We start from the raw sequence: 27155 nt of genomic DNA on the forward strand, positions 1-27155 counted from the left end.
AAAAAAAAAAAAAAGCTGTTACTAATTCAGAGAGAAACTGAATCTATGAAAGTTGGTGTCTAATAAAGTAGTCAGCAATAAATGTAAAGGCACAACAGATGAGTCTAAAAACAGTCTATCGATTACTGTAAATAGGACTTTGTAAACCACTGTAGTCGGAACATGTTCTTCTGTGTCCTTCTCATGCTTCCCCAAGATCAAAGGGAATGCTAATCACCAGCCTCAGGATTTCTACAAGTCAAGTTCCCATGTTTAGTGAAGGTGGCAGGCTCCTGAGAACCATGCAAAACCCTGAAGCTTCAGGAAGTAAGACACAGAAACCTGTAACATTAGCAAGCACACTAGCAACAGGGAATACTTGCCTCTGTGGTAGACAATTGCAGACTAGCTTATGCACTGTGGTACTAGAGTTTGGGAAACGAGTGCAGAGCTTTTATTTTGGTATTGGGTTTTCCAAAGTCACTAAATCACTGCTCCTGCACATTTAAGGATAGGGCTATGTTAATGCTGACCAAAAGAGAAGTGAAGTAAAAAATGACAGTATCACTGTTAAATTAGAAAATCTATTTATTGAACTTCTTCATCAGTTGCTTTGTGAATCACAAAGTACTCTCTCCAAATAGAAAGTCTTATTTTTGAGTGTTGGCATTCATTCATTTCAATGTTTCAGAATATTAGGCATGCTTGCTGAATATGCAACATTCACCTAAAACAATGAATTTTTTAAGTTATTGCTAGTATATCATCATGTGCCTGTTACTGTTTCAAACACTTTACATGCAACATTAGTCCACATAGAAATCCTATAAGGTAATTCCTATCAACCCCAGGTAAGGAGTGGGTAAAACACAGCAGTGAAGAGACCGATCGATCCAAGCTAGTGAGTGATTTAAGCCTAGGCAGTGTGACTCGAAATCTGTGCAGTCACTAAACTACACCGCCCTTCAAGTTAAAAATATTATTCATCTAGAAATAGATTCCCTAAGTGAATCCCAGATCGATGCAGTTTTGTTACTTACTATTTTAACATTCACTTTAGGAAACAAATACAATTTCTATGGAACTGTCTACCTGAAGAAACCTGATACAGTGGTTGCCACAGCAAGCTTCTAAGAAACCTCCTCTATAGACTCTGAATAACATGAATGTCTGACATATTCCAAAAAGCACAGTTTTACACACTTTGAATGAATCACCACAGACTTCAATATAAGACCAGATACCAGAAAGCACAGAAAAGTAGGTAGAACACTTCAACTCACAGGCACAGGCACACACTTTCTGATTGAGACCTCAGTATCACAGGAAACCAAGCCAACAAGCAACAGATGAGACATCATGAAACTAAAAGCTTCATTACAGCAAAGATACTTAAGACAGTCCACAAAATGGGAGAAAATCTTTTCCAGCTGTTCATCAACAATTAGTGTATAGAATATACAAAAACAGAAAGCCTTTAAACATTAAGAAAATAAACAGTCCAGTTTTTAAAAGTTAGCTATACAACTAAACAGAAAAATTTCAAAAGAAATGCAAATGTCAGCGGGGCATTGGTGGCGCACGCCTTTAATCCCAGCACTCAGGAGACAGAGGCAGACTGATCTCTGTAGTCGAGGCCAGCCTGGTCTCCAGAGCGAGTGCCAGGATAGGCTCCAAAGCTACACAGAGAAACCCTGCCTTGAAAAAGAAATACAAATGTCTAGTAAACACAGAGTACTCAACTTCCTTAGACATCAGGGAAATGAAGATTTAAACCACTTTAAGAATCCACCCACCTCACCACCCTAAAAGAGACAAACTTTGTCCCCTGGAGAAGGGGAAAGGGTCACCATCCCCTGAGCAAATTGAGAACATGGGAAGAGGAGCTACGAGAATGAGAAGGGAAGAAAAGGAAGGATGCAGAGGTCATGAGGGAGCAGAAAGGTTGAGTCAGGTGTAGATATATGATAGGTAGGGTTTTAGTTGGGGAGTGGGTGGTAGGGGAGGAAGGGAGGGAGAAGGGAACTGGGATTGTCATGTAATTCAATCTTGTTTGTAATTCAAATAAAAAAAAAAAAAAGAATCCACCTCACCACAGTGAGAATGGCCAGCATCAGGAACATAGTAGGATAATAATTGCTGGGATGGATTTTGTGAATGGGGACTCATAGAGTTGTGGGGACATAAACCAGTGCAGCCACTTTGGAAATCAGTCTAGAGGTCCTCAAAACATTTGAAATGACATTGCCCAATGACCCAGCCATACTACTCTTAGACTCAAAGAACTGCATTCCCTACTACAGAGACACACTACTGCTCCCGTCACAACAAATAAGAAATGGAAACAATCTAGATGTCCATCAGCAGACAAATGAATAAGGAAAATGTGGTACTTATACACAATGGGATACTACTCAGCTGTAAAGAAAAATTAAAGCATGAAATTTGAAGGTAAATGTTTGGAACTAGAAAAAAAATTACACTAAATGAGGTAACTCAGGCCCAGAAAGATAATGCCACATGTTCTCTCTCATTTGGAGATCTCTCTCAGTTTGTATACTTAATTTGGAACACAAGTGGGAGCCAGGAAAGTAGAAAGAAGCCTTGTGTGTGTGGGGGGGAACAATAAGAAAGGAGGGATGGTGGAGTATAGTGAAACAGAAGTAGTGGGGGAGCTCTAGGGGTGGGAAGGGTTAAGCAAAGAGAGGTATCAGAGTATGGAGACAAAGAGAATCGGGTGAGAGAGAAGGCTGACCCAAAGGAAGGGGGTATCAAAAGCCACAGAGGAGCCTACTATCACAAAGGCAACTTTCATAACAAGTGCAGGGAATAGCAGGACACATGTGAAAAGAAATGGGGAACACTGAATGAAAAGATTAAGCAGGGATGGGGAGGGGTGTGGGAAAAGAGGGACAGAGGTCAGCTAACTAGAACTAAAGATGTCTGAAAAAGTATTAAGGAAACCCAATGTTTAGTAAGCTAATTTCAAAATACAACTTAAAAAATAAGACTTCAAATGGAACTACTCTGCATGGACAGACAATGTCACTCCCAGAAGATACGGGTTATTAAATGAAATTTTCAATACAAAGCATGGGATACCTCCCTATGAGCTACTAGTCAAGGAGGACCAAGTAGTTCCAAACAACACAAGTTATAGTCACTGCTTTTAATTACCACCATAACTACATGGTAAGACCAGTTGTTGAAGATACCATGTAAATTGGTTGCAGGACATACAGAAATCAGTCTCAAACTAACCAGGAAACTTCCTCCTTGCTTGACTAGCTTTCACATTGCCAGAAGGTACTATACAGGCTGCTGGGGGGCTGAGGCAGAAGACACCAATGGTCTGTTCAACCCTGGACCCTGCATGTTATAATATGGACCTGCCATACAAGCTATGTATATGGGCACAATAGAAGCAGGTCTGTTAAGGGGATAACTAATTGCTTTCTTACTGGATCTGAAGCCTGCTCTACATGAGGGAAGTCCCTGATCAAAAGCCCATGGCTGCAGAGATCATAGGCCATAGAGTGGAACTTGCTATTATTTTGCAAAATGACCACACTGTCAAATTGCCTTCTAAATATTTATTTGTATACCCAAAGTCCTGGTCTGCTCTTAACCTTGGTCAAAGTAACTTCTCAGTGACCAGCAGTCAACCGAGAGATGCACTCCTGGTCAGAATACTGAGAGTAAAGTCTTACTGCTCACTCTAATTGGGACATCTATAGTAACAGCAAGGCTAAAGCAGCAGTTCAAAAGAGGAGGTAGAAGGAATGTAAGAGCTGGGGTAGGAGTTGGGGGCTGGTATAGAACAGACTTCTGGACATAACATAACAACAGTACCATGATCTCACAGCAGCTATGGTTACCTGCACAAGACTTACCCAAGATAAACCCAACCAAAACATCTCTAGGCAAAGCCCCTTAGGAGCTACTGACAGTGAATAGTTGCCAGGGTATGGAGAACCATTCTTTATTGAGGATATGGCCACTACTAGGTTTCTCATGCTGCAGTGGACAGTCCCACACCCATGAATATAACAGGCAGCACTAACTGGACTTAATGAATTGGTTTTTTTGTTTGTTTGTTTGTTTGGGGTTTTTTTGGTTTTTTAGTCATGACATTTTTTTTTATTTACAAGCACAGATGATTCCCTAACCTCTCCTGAGACAGTAACCCTACCTCAGCCCAACTCAATGCTGCAACTACAAGTAAGGAACATCAGAAGGAGGAATTCAGGGCAATACAGATTAGAGGACTATATCCCATATTAAAGAGTTCTATATATGTCAGTTCCTGCAGTTCTGCACAGAGCAGTGGGTGAGTTTTTCAAAAAGCAAAACAACTACATGAAGTTGGAGAAGAGGGCATATTGGTGAACATGGGGGTAAATTATAAGTGGCAAATACTTCACTGTGTACATACATGAAGTTTTGAAAAATAAAAAAAAAATTAAACAACTTGTCTATTCATTTAGCCAATCTACTAGCTATTGTTGTTATATAATATACTTAGCATTTACTATTTTCTGCTACTTTCTGTAGGTGTTTATTGTTACATTTCTTTTAGCTTCTCACTTTCAGTAACTGCCTAATTTTATTTCTGTTTCATCTATTTGTGAATAAAGCATGTTAAAATACTTGAAAACTAAGTAAATAAGTTTAAAATGTACTTTAAAAATCAAAAAGATGCTACAGAGAAAAAATCAAGTGTGTGTGTGTGTGTGTTGTGTGTGTGTGTGTGTGTGTGTGTGTGTGTGTGTGTGTGTGTGACTTTTTAGAGGGCCCTAATTAAATGACTCAACTTTCACTTACCCTTGGATTACATATGGAAACTGGCGACTCTGGGCTGGATCAGTTTGTGCTTGTGGAAGGGTACGCTGCCTCAGTCCTTCTGAAGAACCAGCAACTAATGACAAACTCTCTTGACTGGGGGACGGAGTTGTTGAATCTGAGTGATCTGAATTCTACAACAAATAAACAGAAAATGTTAGTATGTCTTCCTAAACATGTATTTATGAAATCCCTGTGAAAAAAAAAACCCCTAAATTTTAGAAACTTATCTGAATTTCATGTCCAATAACACATACTTTGATTTTAATGAAATAAAGAGTCAGATTGTGATAGTAATATTGTATTTATCAACTAGACAACAGAATAACAACCTACAAAAAATTACACACTAAACTATGTAGATTAAACTACAACAAGCAAAGCTCCTTTCACAATGCCTGACACATAGAAAGTGTCTACTAATGCCACTAATTTCTCATTTAAACTGTTACTATATGACAGATACCAGATATCTTGTAACAGATGTTGGTAACACTGTCCTAAGAGAATGATGAAAAGCAGGAACCTAAAATCCCTGCTGTATCTGACATTAACAAAGAACATAACTTAAAGAGTCATTTACAGTCTCCATCTCCACTTTCTTGGAAAAACAAGACTGGCCTAGATTTTCTGACTTTTCAATTCTAAACCCTTATCAGTTTATAAATGCCACAAACAATTTTGTTTTTACAAACCAAAAGGATATAAATCAGAATTTTAGGGCTCAAGCTCAAAAGATTCAATAAGTACAGCTTGGTAAAGTTCCTCAATGAGTAATGGTTAGAAAACAGTTTTTCAAGTGTTGTACATATTTAAAACATAATTATATTTTATATAGATTATAGTTCTCTCATCTTGGAAAGTTAGACACACTATTTCTAAATCCTTCTAAGTTTGTTAAAATTGCCACAGCCTCTTGATAGGCAGGATGTCTTTTAGCCTGTCTATCTTTCTGAGTTCTGCCCAGTGAAAAACCACAAGCACACCAGTCTCTGAAAAAAAAAAAAAAAAAAAAAAAAAAGATCTCTTTAAGAAGTTAATTCATGAAAAACAGATATCAAATATTTTATTAAGGAGTCTTGGCTCTTTAGGACATAACCAAGAAAGGCTATTTTTTTAAAAGAAACTCTTTAAATGGGACATTAAAATATGATATTCATAGCCAGGTGGTGGTGGCACACTTAGGATATATATTTTTTCAGAGTATTATGAAATTACAAAAACTATCAGAGTAAAGAAAGATAAGTTTAATTTCCCCTAAGTGTTCATGATTTAAAGATTTCAAAGAGGTCTGAAAATAATTTTAAAAATCTAATCATAAAAGAATTGCCTATTAAGATAAGAAGTAATTAGTTTTAGAGAAATTAGGATATGTTGACATACAGCTAGGCTTTTCTATTAATTATACTAATGGATACCATTATCTTTTGTTGTTGTTTGGTTTTTCAAGCCAGGGTTTCTCTGTTCAGCCTTGGCCATCCTGGAACTCACTCTGTAGATTAGGCTGGCCTCAAACTTAGAGATCTACCTGCCTCTGTCTCCTGACTGCTAGGGTTAATGTTGTGAGTCACAATAGCCTGGCTGATTGAATTTTTAAAAAGGAAAATATCTTTAGCACAATCAGTGTCCCCTGCCTGGCCAAGAAGTATAAAGCTTCCATAATCTCAATCCTCTCGCCCTCAAAGCTGAACTCCTACAAGTTTCCAAAACAATTCCAGGCAGAAATGAGTATTTAATTATATAAGAGGTAAATATACTAAGTAATTCTCCTCCTCTCTTCATTGTGAATGTATTCCTGAATCCAGTGATTAAAAAACAAAACCACCAAAACAAACAACAACCATAAAAAACCCAAATGTCTTTTGCCAAGTAATCTACCTTAAGAAAATTTAGGTCACCTATATTTAAATAATTTAAAGTACTTTGAATAAAATATACATTTGATACCTTAATATTTCTTAAACTTCATTAGCCTAAGATCTATATTATATAACCATATTGATTCTGTTTCTAGAGTATTTCAGTAACTAACCTGTCCATTCATCAAATTGTAACTCATGGTAAACACAGATTCCAAGTAAAGTAACATTGTGTATCTAAAAACAAATGTTAAATGTTGTATTCTTAACTTTTCTAAGCAATCTCAGAGTGTAGTGCAATGGGCTTCTGATCCCAGAAATTAGGAAGTTGAATCAAATGGATCAACAGTTGAAGGCCAATCTCAGCTACACAGTGAATTCATGACCAGCAGGGTTACATGAGACCTCTTCTCAAAATAGCAAACAATGATCAGAAATAAAATAAGACAAAGCTACAAACTCCAAGTGTTCTGTTCTTCTGTTTGTTTGTTTTTTTAAATCAGTTTAGCTTGTTTTGTTTGCATGTTTGCTCTTTGCTGTGATAAGGACTGAACCAGAGTCTCACACAGATAGATTAGTGCTGAACTGTGGAACTATAGCCCAGCCCTCCATTTAGTTTTTAGAGGCAAAAAACAAAAATCAGAACAGTTCAGTGTTTACTCCTCACAGTCACTCACAGAAATGGAGCTGGATGCCAGTGCTTCGGGACCTTCTCTACTGGCGCTGGATTTTGGAGAACTGGGAGGACTCCGAGCAGTACAGACTAGATGAACCATGTGATACTCATCTTGCTAAAATTAAAGAAGATCATATTAAAGGCAAATTTACAGTTCAAAAATTTACTAGCTAAGCTGAAATACTGAACTCAAGACTTAAATTCCTTTCCTTCATAGCCTAGCCATTTTGTTAATAATAAACTGTTCAATATTTGGAGTTTTCCATTTTAATACTTTCCAGCCTTCTGAATTCAATATTTTCTCCCCAAGCTTAAACAATGATTTATATACTCAATAATTATTGTTACTAGTACTTGGCACACAGAAAGCAGATTTGAAGCAACAAACAGGACAAAATTTTATCAACACAAACTATTATTTCAACATAAAAACATATACAAAACATTAATAACAATATGAGTCACTCTGAAGTTTCAGATCCACAAACTCTGAATAGTAGAAATACTTCAGTTACTTGAATGTATTGATAAAGAAACTCAATCTCATACGCCTTAATTTTAGCATGGAGAAGTATAGTTTTTTACTACTTTCCAAATTAAGCCAACATTTTTTTTATGCTTTAACATCTATATACAGATATAGAGCATATATTTGAGTCGCATTCTATAAATTTTCCATATTATTTCCACAACTATGACTGAGAGAAAACATTCTAAATAATGACAAGGTTGGTCTTTATGTTTTAGTGAGGACACACACACATTTACACAGGACATAAAGCTGGTAAGCTAGAAAAGATGACAGCAATAGACAACAATGAAGTGTTGAGAGTGATGAGTCAGCATTTTAAACAACTATGAGGAACAGCAAAATGGTGAAGGGTGGGTGGGCAGGAGTCAAGAAAGATGCCTGAAGTGAGGAAGAAGATTTGATCCACTACCAGGAAACCAGACTTGTGCTCAGTTCAAGAAAGCCAAGGGTAGCCTTAAAGGAACTGTATTCGGGCCCAAAGACACACAAACCAGTACAATGGGGTTCAATGACAGACACACGTGAAAGTATTTGCATAAAACTGAAAAGCCTAAACTACAGTTGCTGTCAGCTTCTGAACAGGGAATACTAAGAAGAATCCAATGTGTATTCCCATAATCCAAGGGTCAAAGGTCATACTAATAATGGTTTATCACAACATCCATTCACCTTCTAGGAATATATCCATAGAACATTTTATAACTAAACAGTTTGTAGAGCCAATAGCAACATTTTATGGAAAAGAAACTAACTTTAAGAGAAACAATGTGAAGAAGTGCTTGACATAAGGTCTGCAACAGTCTTTTGAGAATATTCATGTGCAGGTTTCAGGCCGTTATTTAGAAAACAACAATAAATGCATCTGTGCTTCAAAGAGCAGATAGCATAACAGTTTTTAAACAGGAAAAGAAAACAACATTCAGGGTAGCTTACTGATGATGTTCTTGTCTAAGCAAGTGCAAAGTCCTGGGCATGAGCCCAGCACCACAAAAAGTGAAAAAAAAAAAAAAAATGAATAGGCAAGCATATTTTGCCATATAATACCATAATGGTGGAAATGTGTAATTACACATTTGTCAAAATCCAGAGTATGTATCACCTAAAGTGGTGACTTTGAGTATGTATAATTTCGAGTGATAATGCTCACCGATCACAACAGATGTACACTATAGCAGCTATGACAGCTGGAGTAGGCTATACACTGGGGAAGTGGATGAGAAATTTTTGTGCTTTAAACAGCAATATTTTTAAGGTGGACAGATGGTAAAACACTACAGCCATTTGAAATCATGCAACTGAACCATCAGAAGCCACACTGGCAAAGCTAAAATGTCACTTAAGCAGAAGAAATGCATTAGCATTACATTTTATGTTTCCCATAGGTGATGTAAACAGAATAAAACAGATCAGGAATATTTGCATTAAAAGTTAAATTAAAAAGCCAAACATGAGGTATAAATCCTGCTATATTCACAAACAAAAAGTAGCATATCAAGAATAAAAAGTTCTAAATGTAAAAACTTCACAAAGGAGAATGAACTAAAAGGTGCCATTGGGTGGTGGTGGCCAGTGCCTTTAATCCCTGTACTCAGGAAGCAGAGGCAAGTGGATCTCTGTGAGTTCGAGACCAGCTTGGTCTACAAGAGCTAGTTCCAGGACAGCTTCCAAAGCCACAGAGAAACCCTGTCTTGAAACCGCCCCCTGCCAAAATAATAATAATAATAATAATAATAATAATAATAATAATAATTAGCACTCAAGTTGATTGTCAAATAGCTACCTTGAAACATTTAGCACCGTCTGAGCATCAGCACTTAAATTCTTTACCCCTAGTACACAAATGAACTTTGGGAGCCCTCTCCACATAAAGGGATACTATCTCAGCCTAGACACACTGGGGAGGGTCTAGGCCCTGCTCCAAATATGAGACTTTGAAGATCCCCCATGGAAGGCCTTTACCCTCCTTGGGGAGCAGAAAGGGGTTGGGATAGGGGGTTGGTGTGGGGCAGGGGAGGAGGGAAGGGAGAGGGAACTGAGATTGACATGTAAAAGAAGCTTGTTTCTAATTTAAATAAAAATAAATAAATTCTGATAGCAGTATGACACTTAGGCATCATCCTATTGCCTTTCATGATATTAAACTCCTAACTCATACTATTTTTATTAAAAGTGTTATACAGCCTGATTAAAAAATGGGTTTAAAGAGATGTTATCAATCTTTCACCACTGTAAACACTTCTTTTGGAATACTGACAAGTCAGTATTTTCTTCTAAAAGATGAAAAACATATGAACACAAATAACTTCTGAGCACAATAACTTCAGTTTTTCTCAGTTGGGCACACAAAACTGTTAGCTAAGCTACTTATATGCTCTGCCCTGTTGTTACCTTCTGACTTAACTGTATACTTTATCTGTTCTGCTACCCACAGGGATTATGAACTCAACTGGCTAGATGAAATTTGTTGACAGTTTCTACCACTCTTCCAAGGTAGAAGGAGAACTTACTTTTCTGAGAATGTCTTTTAGCTGCAGATGGTCAGGAAGCAATCTTCCCGAATACACCAATCTCTGGTCCTTTGTCAGCTAGAAATGAAAAAGAAGAAAGAATTCAGCTTTTTAATTACACATACTTAAGGTTGGGGAAAACATGACTAAATATGGATAAAACTAAATTCTCTTTGAGGATAAATAGGCAGAAAACAGATATTTTAAGAACCTTTATGTCCCAAGTTCTGCTTAAGGCATGTAAGAGCTTAGCAAATTGCAGCATATCTATAATAATAATAAAAAAATGCATATCATCACCATAAAAACATGACAAAAAGGTAAACTAGAAGTTCATTTTATCAGTTGTAAGGTGGTGCTCTTAATTTACAGATTTATTTTCTTCCTTCTAAACATAATGGTCTTAATTTGAAAGTCATTTAGATTTAATGGCAAGTTAATTAGCTTTAAATTAATCTAGCTTTAACTGTTTCTTCCACTTACAAATATTCACACATGTTCAAAACAGCAAAAACAGAGAAAAATCAACATGCATGCATGGAAATTCAGTTGTTACCCCTGTATGTAACCCGTAATAGAAAGTATGTTCTGATTTTATTTAGTACTTCATGATAAATCTGCTGAAGTTCATACTGCTAGTATTATTTAAAATTACTGTTCTTTGTTAGTCCCCATAAGGCCTATTTACAAATGTCCCTTGAATTCCATGAAAACAATTTATTAGCTATACCTAATGTTAACTCCAAAATCCAATCCAAGCCATAAATACAATTTCAAACCAAGTGTATTTTCAGCATGACTATGACAAAAGTCATACATTAATTACCTACCTAGTTGCTCCATTCTTTCATTAGGAGTAGCAAACCCATTTATCCAATTTCATAATTCCTTCTATTTTTACTATGATCGTTCTAGAACTGTATCTCATTAACCATTTGGTTACTGAGTCTATACAAGGAAAACAACCACAATGTACAAATGCTTCCCTTTGTCAGTTTTTAGGGTGACTGCCCAAGCAACCTCCAGTGACCAGTGAAGTGCTGATAATTTTTTTTCCTTTAGTGTCATTGTGAGTTCACAGAATTTTATGCTTTTGAATGCTAACACTTTCTTTATCCATTTAATCCTCAAACTGGACCATCTTTGACCATTAGGAATTCCTAAAAGTTCACTCTGGTGTCATTTGACATGATCTGTCAGGTTCAGCTTCTAGATTTTCTAATGAGGTCTAGAACTGCCACTGATCAAGTGTCTAATTCTTTTTAATTGACAAAAGTCTGAGAATTCATAGTACTTAATTTTATCTTCAGTGAGCAGAACTACAAAACAAGCTATTTTTAGGGAAAAAAAAAAAAACTTAAACCCTGAAATCAGACTGGTATTTTATATTTCAAGTTTTTACTTATTTGTATCTTCTCTCACCTTTAAAACTATACTTTTTGATGCCATTTATATGCTATTTGAAAATTGTTTATTACTTATAAACTCAAAATATTGATCACAAGATTGTTACAAATGATTTGAATGAAATCTATGATTTCTCATAGTTTTTTCCCTTCCTGTCCTAAGATGACCACTAGGGACACATAGTCAAACTAATGAGCTTCACCTGGAAGCTACAATACCAACCTGACAGGCAAATATGCCAATAGTGACATGGCTACTATAGGTTCTGATTGGATGTGGGGCCCACTCCATAGCAATAATTCATGCCTGATACTGTAAACCTGATGAAAGACTGCTGACTAAAAAGGTCACAGGCCTTGGGAAGGAATCCACTACTGTTGCTTTTCTAAATGTATATGTTGTCAAGCTGCCTTTTAAATATTTATGGTTTACAACCATAAATTAGTGCTGTTCTCAGCCATGGTCAGAGAAGCTTCTGTCTGCAGTGGGAAACAGTTAACTTAGACTCATCACTGGTCAAAAGGCTGAGAATACAAGATCGTTGAGATGTTATGAGTTCAGTCTGAAATAGAACATCATATCACCTCCTGCCACAGGCTCAGGAATACATTGTGAAAGAAGGGGCACAAAGAATGTAGGAACCAGAGAATGGAAAGAAGTATGAAAGGCTGTCTACTGGACATGATATGGCCAGTCAACCACAAACTCACAGCAAAAGAGGCTACCTGCACAAGGCTGGGCCCATCAACATTCTATCATCGATGGGGAGGAGCTCATATATCCCCTCCTTCCTGAAGAGCTATGGGCAGTTAATGGTGGCTGGACAGAGGAGTCATATTTCTCAGTGGTATAAGCATTTGTAAGTGCCCCTTGTCAAGTAAATAGTCCCCTGTTCTCTTCCCCCTATAATTTTATATGCCTTCTCATTATACAAATACACAATTCTCTTTTCCTCCTTACATAAAAGGCAGGAAACTATGCTTGCTCTCTGATGCCATGCTTTCTCAGTATATCCAGTATATAATATCTTAGGAGTATACAGATAGTTTCCGAATTCTTTCTGACAAATGCATAATATTCTATTGTACTTAAGTACTACATTTATTTATATTTATTCAAATGTTTCCAGGTTTCTGGTATACAGGAAACTTCTCTCATATTATTCTATTTATCTCTACATTCCCCACAAAGTACCCTGCAAAAAGATCACTAATACAACATATTATTCTATTTATCTCTACATTCCCCACAAAGTACCCTGCAAAAAGATCACTAATACAACCTTGTATTAGTGAAAACAACCTTGTTAGATCAACAGCTATCAAAAACAAACAAAAACTCTAACTGGAACGGACTCAAGAAAAAAGGACAGCAATGTAGTGAGAAACAGTAAATATATAAAACTAACAAGGTGTTTTGCCCCACAGGAGAGAAAAAGGACAAGAGAAGTAGGATCTATAGAAGTTCTAATTTTCTTTGGTTCTTGCATGTTTATTTTGTGGATTGGGGTTTTTTTTTTAAATAATATCTGTATGCCAAAAACAGAATCTAATAGAAAAAGAAACTGACATTGCAGGATAGAAAAATACAGATTATCAAGAGCAGCAGCATCGATTTGCTACTAGTAGGGTCTTGTGTATAGGAGCCAGACTCATAGACTAGGGTAGGTAGGTAGGTAGGTAGATAAGATAGAGATGGATGGATGGATGGATGAAAATCAGGAAATGTGTCCCTTGCATTTCTCATCTACAAAAGGAGGATAATAACAGTATTTACTGCACAGGCTGGAGTCTAACAACAGAATGCACATCAACCTCTTAAAGCAGAACACAAAATTCAAGAATCCATATACTAATTTCTGGTATCTCTATTATGTGATTTCATGAAGACCTAATAGGACTATGTGAAACTATTGGAGAGTGGTATGTCTTTTCAACATGTTTTGTAACATCAAGGCAACACTCAGGATGCTGAAGAGCACAAATGACACAGAAAACAAACGTGGTTGAAGTCTTGACCCATACTAAGATAACTTTCAAGTCTCCGTTTCAAATAACACTTGTAAGTAACAACAAAAGTCTTCAACCTTCATTGTACAGAAATACCTTTTGATGTTGGCAAAAAGTCCGTGTCCAAAGCTTAAATCATTTAATCCTGATTTTTAGTGGAAGAATGCCATGTTTACCAACTACTTCTAAGGAAAGTGACCTACCTGCACATTGTCTTTCTTTCTACATAAATTATCTCTTTGGTTTTATAAAACTGTAACAGTAAGAGAATTAATCAGAAACTATGGCTTCTGAGCAAGAAATAAAAATGTTAGAAAACTCAGTATTCAGGACCACTGATCCACACACACTTCCAGTATAAGCCATTAATCTATACAATACATTAATAATAATATAAAGTACACTAAAAAAACAATTTTAAAGTTCATTTTGAGATAAATTTTCCCAGAAGCAATAGCTTCAGACACTTCAGTATCCAGAAGCACATGCTTGAAAACCTACCACTATTAAGCTATAGCATATTTTGTGATATTACTCAGTTTAAAGCACAAGTACTAGGACTAGGGAGATGGCTCAGTCAGCAAAATGACCACCATTCAAGAATGAGAGCCTGAGTTTAGACCCCCAACACCAACATAAAAATCGAGGCATAGCAACAAACACCTGTGGAGATACATTATTTATGATTTATTAAAGCTTGCCTGAGGGTACAGAAAGCAAAGTTAGCCACAAGCAATAGAGCCAGGCAATAGTGATACACACCTTTAATCCCAGCAGCCATTCTAGCTAGCCACAGAGTCAGGTGATGGTGGCACACTCCTTTAATCCCAGGACTCAAGAGACAAGCAGATGGATCTGTTAGTTCAAGGCCACACTGAGCTACATAAAACTGATCCAGTCCTAAAAAGAAACAGCTCACACAAAGGTGATCTCAGTACTTGGGATCACAAGCCTTTAATTCCAGCACTAGGGAGGTATAAAAGGAAGAACCAAAGGGTCTCATGAAAGATTTAGTCTCCAACCATGCTGAGGACAGGACAGCCCTTTCTGCCTGAGAGTGGCCAGCCACTTCGAGTATCTAACCATTAGCTTGAACCCCAATATCTGTCTCTAAGTTCTCATTATTCATGCTACAAACACCTGCAAGCCTAGTGCTCAGAAGGCAAAGACAGGTAGATCCCTGGAGCTCACTAATGATTCAGTGAGTTCCAGGTTCAATGAGAGGGACTGTCTCATGGGACTGGGCAAATGGCTCAGCAGTTAAATATGCATATAGCTTTTGTTAGTTTGCTTTTCATTGACCAAAACAACCTAATGGGAAAAGGCTTTAATTGATCTTACAATCACAGGTCACAATCCATCACTGAGAAACACAGGGCAGGAGCTCAACCAGGAACCTGGAGGCAAGAACTGAGGCAGAGATCATAGGTGGATGCTGCTAATTGGGCTTGTTCTCCATGGCTCGCTCAGCTTGTTTTTATACAAGCCAGGGCCACCTGCTCAGAAGGGGCACTGCCCACAGCTGACTGGGCCGTCCTGCATTCTTCATTAACCAAGAAAATGTCCACAGACTTGCCTACAGGCCAAATGTCTCTGATGGAGACATTTTTTAATGGAAGTTACTTCTACCCCCTATGACTCTAGCTTATATCAAGATGACAATAATAAATCAAATATTTTGAGAACTCCTAGCTCCCAAACTATGGGTCTCTCATTTGAAAAGTATGCATAATTATTAAATTTAAGAACTAACCAGTCATGGTGGCATACCCCATTAATCCCAAGTACTCGGGAGGCAGAGCAAGCAGATCTATGAATTTGAAGCCAGCCTTGTCTATAGAGTGAGTTCCAGAACAGCCAAAGCTACACAGAGTCTCAAAGAGTAACAAATAAATAAACTGGTATATATCTCAATTAACCTAAAAAATGCCATCCAATGACTAAACTAATAGCCTAGAGAGACTCCCCTTTCCCCCAAAAGTCTTCTTAAAGCTTTTCTCTACTAAACAGAAAGATGAGACAATGATTAACCAGTCTTTAACAGGTTGAGGGTAAGACTCAGGAGTACTAACAAAAGGACATGACATTTATGAGATAACATCACAGTCTTCCATTTGCATCACTGTGAGGAGTAAAGGGTCTATACTCATTATGGCCTTTTGTTCAACTGTCCATCCAATTCCAAAAGGCAAGTTTCTTGTGTCTTCCCATCCAAGTGCTTTGTTTCTCTCAGTCAGAGACCCATATATCCAACTGCTATGATATGTGACATGGTCTAATGTTTTAACAGGCAACTCATAGGCAAAAAACAACAATGAACACCAAATGCCAGTTCCCTATTCTTTCTTCCCTATACTTAACCCACCTACTGTTGTTAAAGTGAAATACCTAGACATAATCAATCCCTCTTTCATTTTGCCTCCTACACATAACTGGCATCAATTTTGTTAGGAATATCCACTCAGCTCAACTTTTTTTTTTTTAATCTCTACTAGCTAATGCCCCAACATTATCTCTTACCTATGCTTTTGCTGCAGCCTCTCAACTAGTTTTCTTGCTTCCATTCAAGTCAGTAACTACAGTGATCTTTTAAAAAATACCAATCAATCCTGACCCATTCTAAAAAACATGGGATTTAATACTAACTCCATTTTTCCCCCCAAGGCAGGGTTTTTCTATGCAGTCCTGGCTGTCCTGGAACTCACTATGTGGACCAGGATGGCCTTGAACTCACAGAGATCTGCCTACCTCTGCCTCCCACGTGCTGGGATTAAAGGCATGAGCTACCACTGCACAGCTCCAAATTTTTTTAACATTATTATTATTATTATTATTATTATTATTATTATTATTATTATACTGGACATGTAGTATATATCTATTGCTCAATGTTGCTCTTGCTGATGGTAGGTTTTAATTTGTGTATATTTACCTTTCCTTTTCCTGGAATATACTTGACATTTGTTATCATTGTATATAGTTTTTGCATCAGGCTTAAAACCTTCTTCTTTAGACTAATAGGGGAACTGTATCAGTCTTGCAGTGAACTTGTAACAGTGGCCACACCCCCCTTGGGCGAGGTCTCAGGCAGAGGTAGAGGAAAGAGAGAAGCTTAAGACATGGCTTTCCTTTGCTCTCTTTTCTTTTTTTTTTTTTTTTTTTTTTTTTTGGTGGGGGGGGGGATCGAGACAGGGTTTCTCTGTGTAGCTTTGGAGCCTATCCTGGCACTTGATCTGGAGACCAGTCTGGCCTCGAACTCGCAGAGATCCGCCTGCTTTTGCCTCCGGAGTGCTGGGATTAAAGGCGTGTGCCACCAACGCCCGGCTTTGCTCTCTCTCTCTAGTGGGTCAGCCGATCCTGTAAGAAGGGTAGAGAAGTGCTCCTGTGGTTCTTTGTATTTTTCTGAGTAATTGTTCCCCAATAAACACCTATTTATCATTTATCTTGTGTCTAGTGAAATAATACATCCTGGCCTTCATGAGTGCATGGAGGAAGGGGCAGGACAAATGCCTTTACCCACTGAGCAGTCTCACAGGGCTATTGATTCTAATTCCTTAATTGCAGTCAATCCTGATTTCTGGTTTCTTTCCAACCTCCTCTAGTAGCCTTCATTCCTCCTCCACTTTCTAGCATTCACTTCCAAGCTAGCATTCACCTAGCTTCCCCAGTTCTTTCCCAACTTGAACACCTTGTTTGTGGTACTCCCTATCAGCTCCTGCAGCTTTTAACCATTTTAGATCTTCACTTTAACATGACCTCAGCCAAGCTTTATTGACTAATCAACTTAGTTTAGTAGTTTCCCCTGTCACTCATCCTGTTTCTTCCCATCCTGAAACAAACCACAATTGCCAATTACAGTTACATGTTTCTGTCCCTAAAAGAAATATGAATGTTACGAATTAAAAGGCCCATACCCTTCTGTTCATTATTTTGTTCCCAGAGCCTGGCACTGTGCCTAAGTAGATGCTAAATGCAATGTTAAATGAAATACTTAAAGTTCAGAATGCTTTGAACATCTTTGGGGAAAAAATTCATTTAGCACTACTTTATAAATAATTATTAAGGAATAAAATGAGATACTATTCTATTAAACAATGGCTACTTTGAAACACTTGCTAGAACAAAATTCATCTGGTTAATTTCTACAAATAATACACTAATATTAGCAGATTATGAACAATTGTACACTAGTATTTTAGCATTTCCCCATAAATTAGCAGTTCACAGCAAGAAAGACATCATTTTTTTGAGAAGCAAAACACAGATATGTAACAAAATTACAAGGTAACCCTCTAGAATAAGTGGAAGAAAAACAAATGCAAACAAAGGTGTAGGAAAACTAAAACTCTCACACATAGCTGATGATGTAAAACAGTGTCACTCTTGTTAAAGACTTTTACAATTGCTCAGAAGTGAGAAATGGCCATTGGAAGGCACAGTACATACATTCAATTACACCCCCAGGTATATGCCACAAAGAGCTGAAATCAAATGTCCACTACAACACTATATAAGAATGTTTGTAACTTCATTATTAATAATGGCCAAAAAGTGGAAAGAACTCAAATATCCATCAATTACTGCATGAAGACATAAAGTACAAGCATACACATACAATGACATATTCAGCCATAAGAAGAAATGAAGTTCTAATACATGCTATAACATGATTGTTATGGTAAGTGAAAGATACCAGATATAAAGGTCATATATGTTTCCTTTATATGAAATGCCCTAAATAGGCAAATCCAAAGACAAAGATTACCGGTTGCCAATAGCTTGAAGACAAATTATAGGGAGGGACTACTAATTGGGTAAGGGATTTTTATCTGGGAGGTGATAAAAAGGTACCGCAGGTATGCAACAGTGGTAACTATGAAAATACAAAAAGCCACTGAGTCATACAATTTAAATGACAAACTTTACAGTATGTGAATTATAATTTAGTACATTTTTACTCTCAACTGAATATTCAAATGCATTCAGATCATCCTAAATTTTAAAAGAAAACTGAATTGTTTGATTTTGAAAACAAAAATGATTTTTATATGCCTAAATTAGGTGAGACTTAAAATTTCTCTTGTTAAAAAAAAAATCACTTCAATTTAAGTACCAATGAACTGAAAAATGAAGCAAGCCAGGTGATAATAACTTTCTGCACAACTAGTTGCTTTGACATAATCTATACCATCAAAGGAAGTACAAAATTTGAGATCTCAAAGTTTAACTTGAACATGTAATATGACTTCAGTTCTTTATTATCTTTTTCCTTGATTGAAAACCCACTTCTCTGGAGGATAAATATGATCAAACCACGTTGTATGAAACTCTGAAGAAACAATCTTCAAAATGGGGGAGGGGAGAAAATCCATTTCTCTATTAGACAAGGGATGCCAGTGTCTATAACAACTCCCAGATCTTAGTAACTTAACACACTAAAAATGAATTTTCCACTGAATAAATTACATGGTATCCTTAAATTTAAGAATTAACAAGCATTCAGCAAGTCAGGAGTACTAATCTGTTTTCATGGCTCTGCAGCACAAAATCAATAAGATTAACTGTTAACAACACTATTCTTCCTGGTGTTCACTCCTATAACCAACAGTCAGTACACTTCTTCCCTAGATAAAGTGAGGTCATGTATGGTGAAGCAAGGTCAGCTAACTAACAAGCTAGGAAGTTCCTGATGGATTTCTCAGGAACCTAGAGGTAAAGCTATTCTATTCAACCATCCACTTACATAGCTGGCCAGAAAAACTCTGCTACCCACTTAATATACAAAAGCCAAAGCAAGAAATCTGACAGAATATTAAAAGAATAAGTAAATACTCTTCTGGAGAATAAATATTAAGAAGTCTGAAGAGAATCAGATGTGGCTGGATGGTGGTAGTGCACACCTTTAATTCCAGGCAGACACAGGCAGATATATCTCTGTGAGTTCGAGGCAGCATGGTCTACAAAGCTGGTTTCAGGACAGCCAGGGCTGTTACACAGAGGAATCCTGTCTCAAAAACCAAAACAAAACAAAAAAAAGGAAAGGAACAGGAAAAAGAAAGAAAAGGAAAGGAAGAGGAGGAAGAAGAGAGAAGGGGGAAGAGGAGAGAGAAAGAGAGAAAGAGAGAGAGAGAGAGAGAGAGAGAGAGAGAGAGAGAGAGAGAGAGAGAGAGAGAGAGATTTGGACCTTCTAAACTCACACTGAACCTGGCTAGACAGCCTGGCCAATAAGCCCTAGGAATCTTCCTGTCTTTGCCTCCCCACAGCTAAAATTAAAGACACGAGTAACTCTATGCCCAGCTTTCATGAATGTCATGGCTTGAATCTGAAATGTCCCTTGTAGATCCATGCACTGGGTTGGTTGTCAGCAGATGGGGCTTTTAGAAAGTGACTGGTCTGGGTGGCTCTGATAGACTGATCCATTGACAGATTCACATTGCTGGCTTTATTGGGATATGACAGAAAGCTGGATGCAGGGCCTCATCTGAACAAAGGTTTCTCGGGTAGTGTGCCCTGGAAAGGTGAGTATCAGATGGCCTTTTCTGACCTTCTTGGGTACCAGGTATACATATGGTGCACATATATACATAAGGAAAAACACTCATACACTACAATCTAGAAAAAATTAAACATTCATAAGTCTGACACATGTATTTACAAAATCAACTATATTTTCATGTTTCAAAAGATTTACTAGTATGAAAAGATTTAAGTCTATATATGTGTATGTATGTACATATGTATGTATGTATGTATGTATATGTGCATAGACAGATAAAGGACTAAATGGGTCTCTCATATGTGACTTAAGACAATCATGCCAAACTCAGAAACAAAACCCCCACATGTTCTCCCTCATATGTGGATCCTAGCCTATAATGTATACATGTATATATGTTAATAGGTATCACTGTGGGTATATTATAAAATTTAAAAAGGAGACCAAGAGAGGGTAATAGCTGGTAATAAGGAATGATAAAATGTAGGCAAAGAATGGCCATTTTAACTGTATAGAAGTTTACTGAGATGTATAGAGTTTGTGACTGGGCAAGTGTTTGAGTAATTCATTAAACTCACTCTGTGATGCTTCTATTTGTAAGTTAATCAGAATAAAGTGATTTAAAATAAAATCATCTCAAAAAAAAAAGGAAAACAAGCCATGCGTTGGTGGCGCACGCCTTTAATCCCAGCACTCAGGAGGCAGAGGCAGGCAGATCTCTGTGAGTTCGAGACAAGCCTGGTCTACAAGAGCTAGTTCCAGGACAGCCTCCAACGCCACAGAGAAAAAACTCTGTCTCGAAAAACCAAAAAAAAAAAGAAAGGAAAACAAAGAGACAAAAGAAAGCCCTCTGTACTAAAAGTCATGACCCCATTATGCCCAACTTTAGCATAATCAAATTCTGCATAATTTCAAAATATTAATTTTGAACTTTAAAATACTTAAATTTTTAAAATATATGCTAAAGAGCCAATAAAAGCAATCTTCAACTGACTGGTAAGTTCTAATAACTGTCATAGAATCCCATGCACAGCTTGGTCATAAGTATCAAATAGCTTTAAAGAGCTAAATACAAGGAAGTACACAAAATATGGATTCTGTGAAAAGTTAATTTTGTAAATTTTTAAACACATCTCTAATTAAATTCTCTCAATCCAGAGCTCTGGGAGATTCAGAAGTACTGTAAATGGAAGCATGGTTACCCAAACAGCCTCTAGCCCCTATTTCCTTAAAGCAGTAACCAGCATACTGAATCTTCAGAAAATACATTATCTGGAATTCCCAAAGAATATTCCCTGATTAAAGTTTTCCACTGTTCAATCACATGTCAGATGTATGTGCAATAGAGAATGCCAAAGTATAGAAATTAATACATTGTGAGAAGATAGAACAAAGCAACACACTCTATTCCCACAGTCTTCTTATAGTTATCAGAATAAACAGTAATAACCACACAGTAAGCTGATTAGGTGCTAGCACAATAATAAGGATGTTCTTACTTAACTATGTAATTTCTAGGTATCACTGCATCCAAACATATCTTCTTTTTAATTAAAGTAAATTCTTTAACAAGTATAGATATTTTGCCTTCATAATATGTCTATGTACCAAGTATGTGTGTGATACTAAAGGAGACCAGAAGAGGGCATCAGATGTTCTGCAACTGGGGTTTAAGACATTTGTGAAATGCCATGTTGGTGTTGGCAACTGAACCCCCTATCCTTGGCAAGAACAGAAAGAGCTCTTAAACTGCTGAGCCATCTCTCCACTCTCATACATTTTTTAACAGTTTCATTGCTTTCTGTCTGTATGTGTATAAATGATACAGTCAAGTCACTACTGGGCAGCCTTCACTTCACTGTATATAGCTGAGTGTGTGTCTGTGCATGTGTGTATACACATTTATGGCTAAGGGCCTTGACTTTCAAATCAGAACAACTTGGGTTCAAATCCCAATTCTGCTTAAGAGTTTTATGACTTTAAGCAGAAGAATCATTAAGTCTCTGTTCCTTGAGCTAACATTACAAGGTGTCTACCACAAACATAACAGGGCACATCAAATATTTACTAGAATGCCTGGTTTAAGTGAACGTTTAAAATCAAAGCAATTAAATAAAAACATTTTAGACAAATCAGTATTACATAACGACAAATTTAAACTAAAAACTCTAAAACCCCTAAAAGCATTAACGCATCATTAAACAAAACTACATTTTTCCAAGAAAAAGACATGAGGACAAGCCTATGAAATACTTAAGTAAATTTTAGTCAGCGGTCATTAAAACTTCAAATTTCAGGCAGCTGTGGTGCAAGCCTTTAATCCCAGCACTCCGGAGACAGAGGTAGGTGGATCTCTGTGAGTTTGAGGCCAGCCTGTTGTACAGAGTGAGTTCCAGAACAACCTCCAAAGCTACAGAGAAACCCTGTCTCAAAAAAAAAAAAAAAAAAAACTTCAAATTTCTATTTTTCATCATCTTCACATTAAATTTGACAGTACCATTTGTTCACAAGGTGTTTTTTTAAAATCTAAGCCATACTGCTAGGTGACGAAGCCCTCTTAAATTTGTTAAAAATTATGTAAGACAACTGTCTTATCAAGCAAAAGCTATTCATGTATATGGATTCTATCTCCTTGAAATCAACAGTCCTTAAGTGGTCAAGCTACTACTTTTTTTTAATTACCTATGTAAGGTAATAGGAAATTACAAAGTAACAAACACAAAAGTTCCAAAAGCTACAAGGCAACACACTACTTCATTGAAGAAAAGGAAAACTTCATTCTGGATTATAGAACATTATTATATTCTCAGAACAGAACCTCTATATACACTTGGTTCTACTCTTGCTTCTTTACCTCCAATAGAATGGCGAAGTAAAACAACAGCTTGAAAAGCTAGCACAAACCTCCCTGGCCGATAGGGAAGACAGAAGACCTAAGTACTGGAAGTAAGTGATTTAGTTTTTACCACCATAAAATAAATAGCAAAGACAGAGGAAATGTACAGAGGCAAGACACACGTCACAAGGCAGTCTGACCCCAAGTACTGGAAAGGTTTGCCTTCAATAGCAAATTCAGGGTAAGTCAACTCCATCTCTAGCTACCTACCATTTGCAAATAAGAAGACATTAAGGAAAGATAAGAAGGTGCCTAGATAGATGGGTGAATTTTATATATTTTAATTTCTATTGGAAATAGAACAATTCTACTGAACAATTCAAGGTTCAGCCACTTTGGAATTTTCATCTCTGATAACTAAGTCCAAGTTCAGACTACAATCCAAGACTCAAAGAAAAGTGGCCTTCCAACAGGGTTCTTCAATATCCTGTAGCAATTACTGAAATTTAAGAGTGATTATTTCATACTTCAGGCCAATTTCAGGACTGAAAAATCAATAATAGCAAATGTCCTGTTAGAATATGTTTTATAATGATCTAAAACACTATCAACATGAACTAGTACTGGTGAACCTCCTGGTTCCTAAACCAATTATCAGTATCTTTGCAAGTTATCTGAATTCCAAGAGCTCAATTCCACATAAATCTTTCATTTCTCTCTCTCACTCTCTAGAAAGAGAGAGTGAGAGAGCCAAATGTCTAAATTCTAAACTAGAAAATATCTGTCCCTTCATGATCACTAAATTTCTAGTCTTTTTACTTAGAACTGTATTGCTTATTATAGTAATAAAGGGCTTAGGGTCATCAGTGCAAAATAAACTCTGAAAGAATGGTAGTTGTTGTTGGGGGAGCAGGACTATAGTCCCATAACTTGGGAAGCTTTGATGGGAGAATCACTTCAGCCCAAGAATTTGAGATCATGCTGTACAAACCAGTAAGACCTTGTCTCGGAAGGAAGGTGGACACGCACACATGAATACACATACAGGATACAACACTAAAAACATTTAAAAAGCCAGTGTGAGTCATTGTGGGCAGTCACAAGGATCTAAACCCCTGATATAATCTTGCTTCATTACAAAATGTTTAGACTTTTAAATAACCTTACAAAGAAAATGTTTATGACTCCCAATTCCTAGAGCTGATGTCTTCCATAGCTACAGGGTACCACTAACTGCAGTTACTCAACAACTGTGCTATTTCAAACTAATTTCAGATAAGTCAGAACAGAAATCTGTCAAGTCTAATAATTACACAAAATTTTCAACCTAGAAATGAACTTGACAGGACATTACAACCCACTCAGAAAACTTGCTAGAGAAATGTTACAAGGTTAAGTCATTAATTATAGTATGTGGTGCAGCCTCCAAAAGAATCTCCAGTGTGTCTATGAGTCAGTAAAAACAGTTTTGCAAGTGATCTCCTCCTCGGGCATTAGTATCCAGATGCACCAACCCCACTAGTGACTAGCTGTGCAAGGGCAAATCTCCAGCCTCAAGCAGAGTTACCCCTGGGCAGATACAGAAAACAGGCTTCACATTTCTATCTCACATAGTTCTTTTGTTTTTGTCTTTTAGAGAAAAGTTGTAGAATAGTACTAAATTTGTTTTGTTTTGGGGACTGGATCATGCTAGCTTCAAGCTCACTCTGCAGCTAACAATGACCCTGAACTGCTGATCCTCAATTGCTAAGTCCCTTACATACACCACATTAGGCTGAATGCAAATTCCTGGTCCACAAACTGCAGAGAATGGTGTAATAGTATAATACACAGATCTCACCTTAGTGCATAGCATACAGGTATATACAGATCTAAGAATATACTTTAGAATAGTATTTGGGCTGTGTTCTTAAATCTATGTCTCTCAATTATGACTATTCCACAAGGTACTTTCTCTTTCAAAACTGTGGGAAAATAATACGCAATAGAAAAATTTTATAAATCACAATTTCTCAGGGAATTGTTATCCTGGTGTAAATCTTCACTTTCAATCTTAAGCTTTGAATAAGTAAAAGTTCTAACTTTTTAGTTTGTTCTAACTACTTAAGTAACTCAGTGTTCCCCCATACTAAAAATATTTGTGTCACCAATACAGTGAATGCTTAATGAGTTTAAATCAAACAACAACAAAAGATACACCCTCCAGCTTTTGCAATAAAGTAATTCAGTGGTTATTCTAAAAGTCTAAATCTTAAACAATGCTGCAATAAACACAGTTCTAACTCATAAGTATCTTAACGCAGATCAACGTCTTCCATACTTAGGAGCACAAACAGGCCTAAAAAGCAGTTGTTTTCCAACTAGCTGGTGGTAAATACGCCAAAATATTTCCCATCCTAAAAACAAGCCTCTTTATTATTTATAAGATTTAGCAGTTGAATACTAGATATTCAAGAATGAAAAAGTTATACAATAGAGAATATGAAAGCCTCACTTTAATACACTCTGTATGACATACTTCTCTCAACTATTCCAAAACTTACCAACTACATATCTTCAAATCCGACTTTATGGACAAATGGTGACATTATGTTTATCTTTCCAATACCAAAATACAGTTAAGAATGGAAAACAAAGCCACACTGATTTGAGCGAAACAGATGATACAACCAAAGAATAAAACAGGTATCAAATGACTGGGGTGTGTGGAAGAACTGCACGTATCACTATCTTCAGAAATGGATGGGAAGTGAGGAAACAAAGTGAATCTCCAACTCACAACACTTGCAATGGAGGGATGTTTAAAGTATATATAATTTTCGCTAAGTCATATACTACTTCCAAAAGAGGAAAATGTACTCTTTACTATGAACATATTCCTGAGCCAGGTACTTAAAATTAAAATGGAATTTTAGCCTAGGAAGCAATGAGTTCTGATATGGACTGTGATTCTTTATCTCAAAACCTAACAAAAACAGCATCTGACATTCACATTAGATGACTGTAAGTTCCACGGAAGATGGTCTCTTTTCCATAACTGCACATTCTTGTCTCTTGGTATTTCTGTATACTCACTAATTAACCGAACCTCATTAGGAAGGTAATAATGATGGTTTACTCAGGAGACACGTGCAACCTCAGAACCAGCAGTATTTTGAATGGAGACCTATTTGACTGGCGAGGAGGGGCAAGCTGGGAGAAGGTAGGTACCAGGCACAGGGGTTGCAGATCAGAGCAGCTGCGTCCAGTTTGACACTTACTGGTTTGCTAGGGTACACGTTAGATAGATGCGTTTTTAGTTTCCCCACGGTCCAATTCAAGAAGCAGCTAATAGTCTGGTCACTGTATTTCTGATTCGGAGCTTTAATGATGAGAGTCACAGGAATCTCCATCCCACTCTGGTCCATGGTGCTCTCAAAGTCAGACAGTCTAGCGGCGCTGCAGCTAAGCCCTAAGGGCGGGCACGGCTGAGATGGGGACAGACGTGAGTTCTCAATATTCTGGGTTCAAATCAGTCACAAGCACATCGGGCGATACGAAGGCCATTGCCGGTACCAACGATGGACGGTGGTGGTGGTGGCGGCAGGCTCTGGGTGCCGGGCCGGGGATGCAGCTGTCCCCGCCAGGTCTGGGCTCCGCCTGGCTCCAGACTGCGGAGGAAGGCGGGCAGGCGACCTGGGGAGGACGCGAAGGTCAGGCCCCGGAGGACCGCTCAGCGCCCCGCCCCTGCCGCGACCCCCGAGCTGAAACGCAACAAGGCCCTACGCGAGCACCCGCGCGGCCTGAGCGGCTGAAGGCGGCGGCCGGAGAGCGAGCCTGAGAGAAGGGAGGTGGCGGCGGGGAGCGAGCCTGGAAACAGAAGGCGGCGGCGGCGGCGGCCGCAGGGCGAGCCTGAAGAAAAGAAGGGAGGCGGCCGCAGGGCGAGCAAGCCTGGGGGAAGCAAGGCCGCGACCGCAGAGCGAGCCTGGAGGAAGGCAGGCCGCGGCCGAGAGCGAGCCTGAGGAAAGCAAGG

At 37.7% G+C, this 27155-nt stretch overlaps 1 protein-coding gene across 1 annotated transcript in view; it reads right to left on the bottom strand.

The window, feature by feature from the left end:
• Herpud2 (HERPUD family member 2) overlaps positions 1–26641 on the bottom strand; it is a 42192-nt gene extending 15551 nt beyond the window's left edge. Inside the window, exons 1-4 of the mRNA XM_027411699.2 lie at positions 26404–26641; positions 10396–10473; positions 7358–7471; positions 4804–4955 (exon numbers count right to left, since the gene is read on the bottom strand). Of these exons, the coding sequence (XP_027267500.1) occupies positions 4804–4955; positions 7358–7471; positions 10396–10473; positions 26404–26550 (491 nt within the window). The 5' untranslated portion in view covers positions 26551–26641. The remainder of the gene's footprint in view (positions 1–4803; positions 4956–7357; positions 7472–10395; positions 10474–26403) is intronic.
• Positions 26642–27155: the final 514 nt, after the last annotated feature.

This window comes from Cricetulus griseus, chromosome 4, assembly GCF_003668045.3.
Source record: "Cricetulus griseus strain 17A/GY chromosome 4, alternate assembly CriGri-PICRH-1.0, whole genome shotgun sequence".
In the NCBI taxonomy this organism is placed as follows: domain Eukaryota; kingdom Metazoa; phylum Chordata; class Mammalia; order Rodentia; family Cricetidae; genus Cricetulus; species Cricetulus griseus.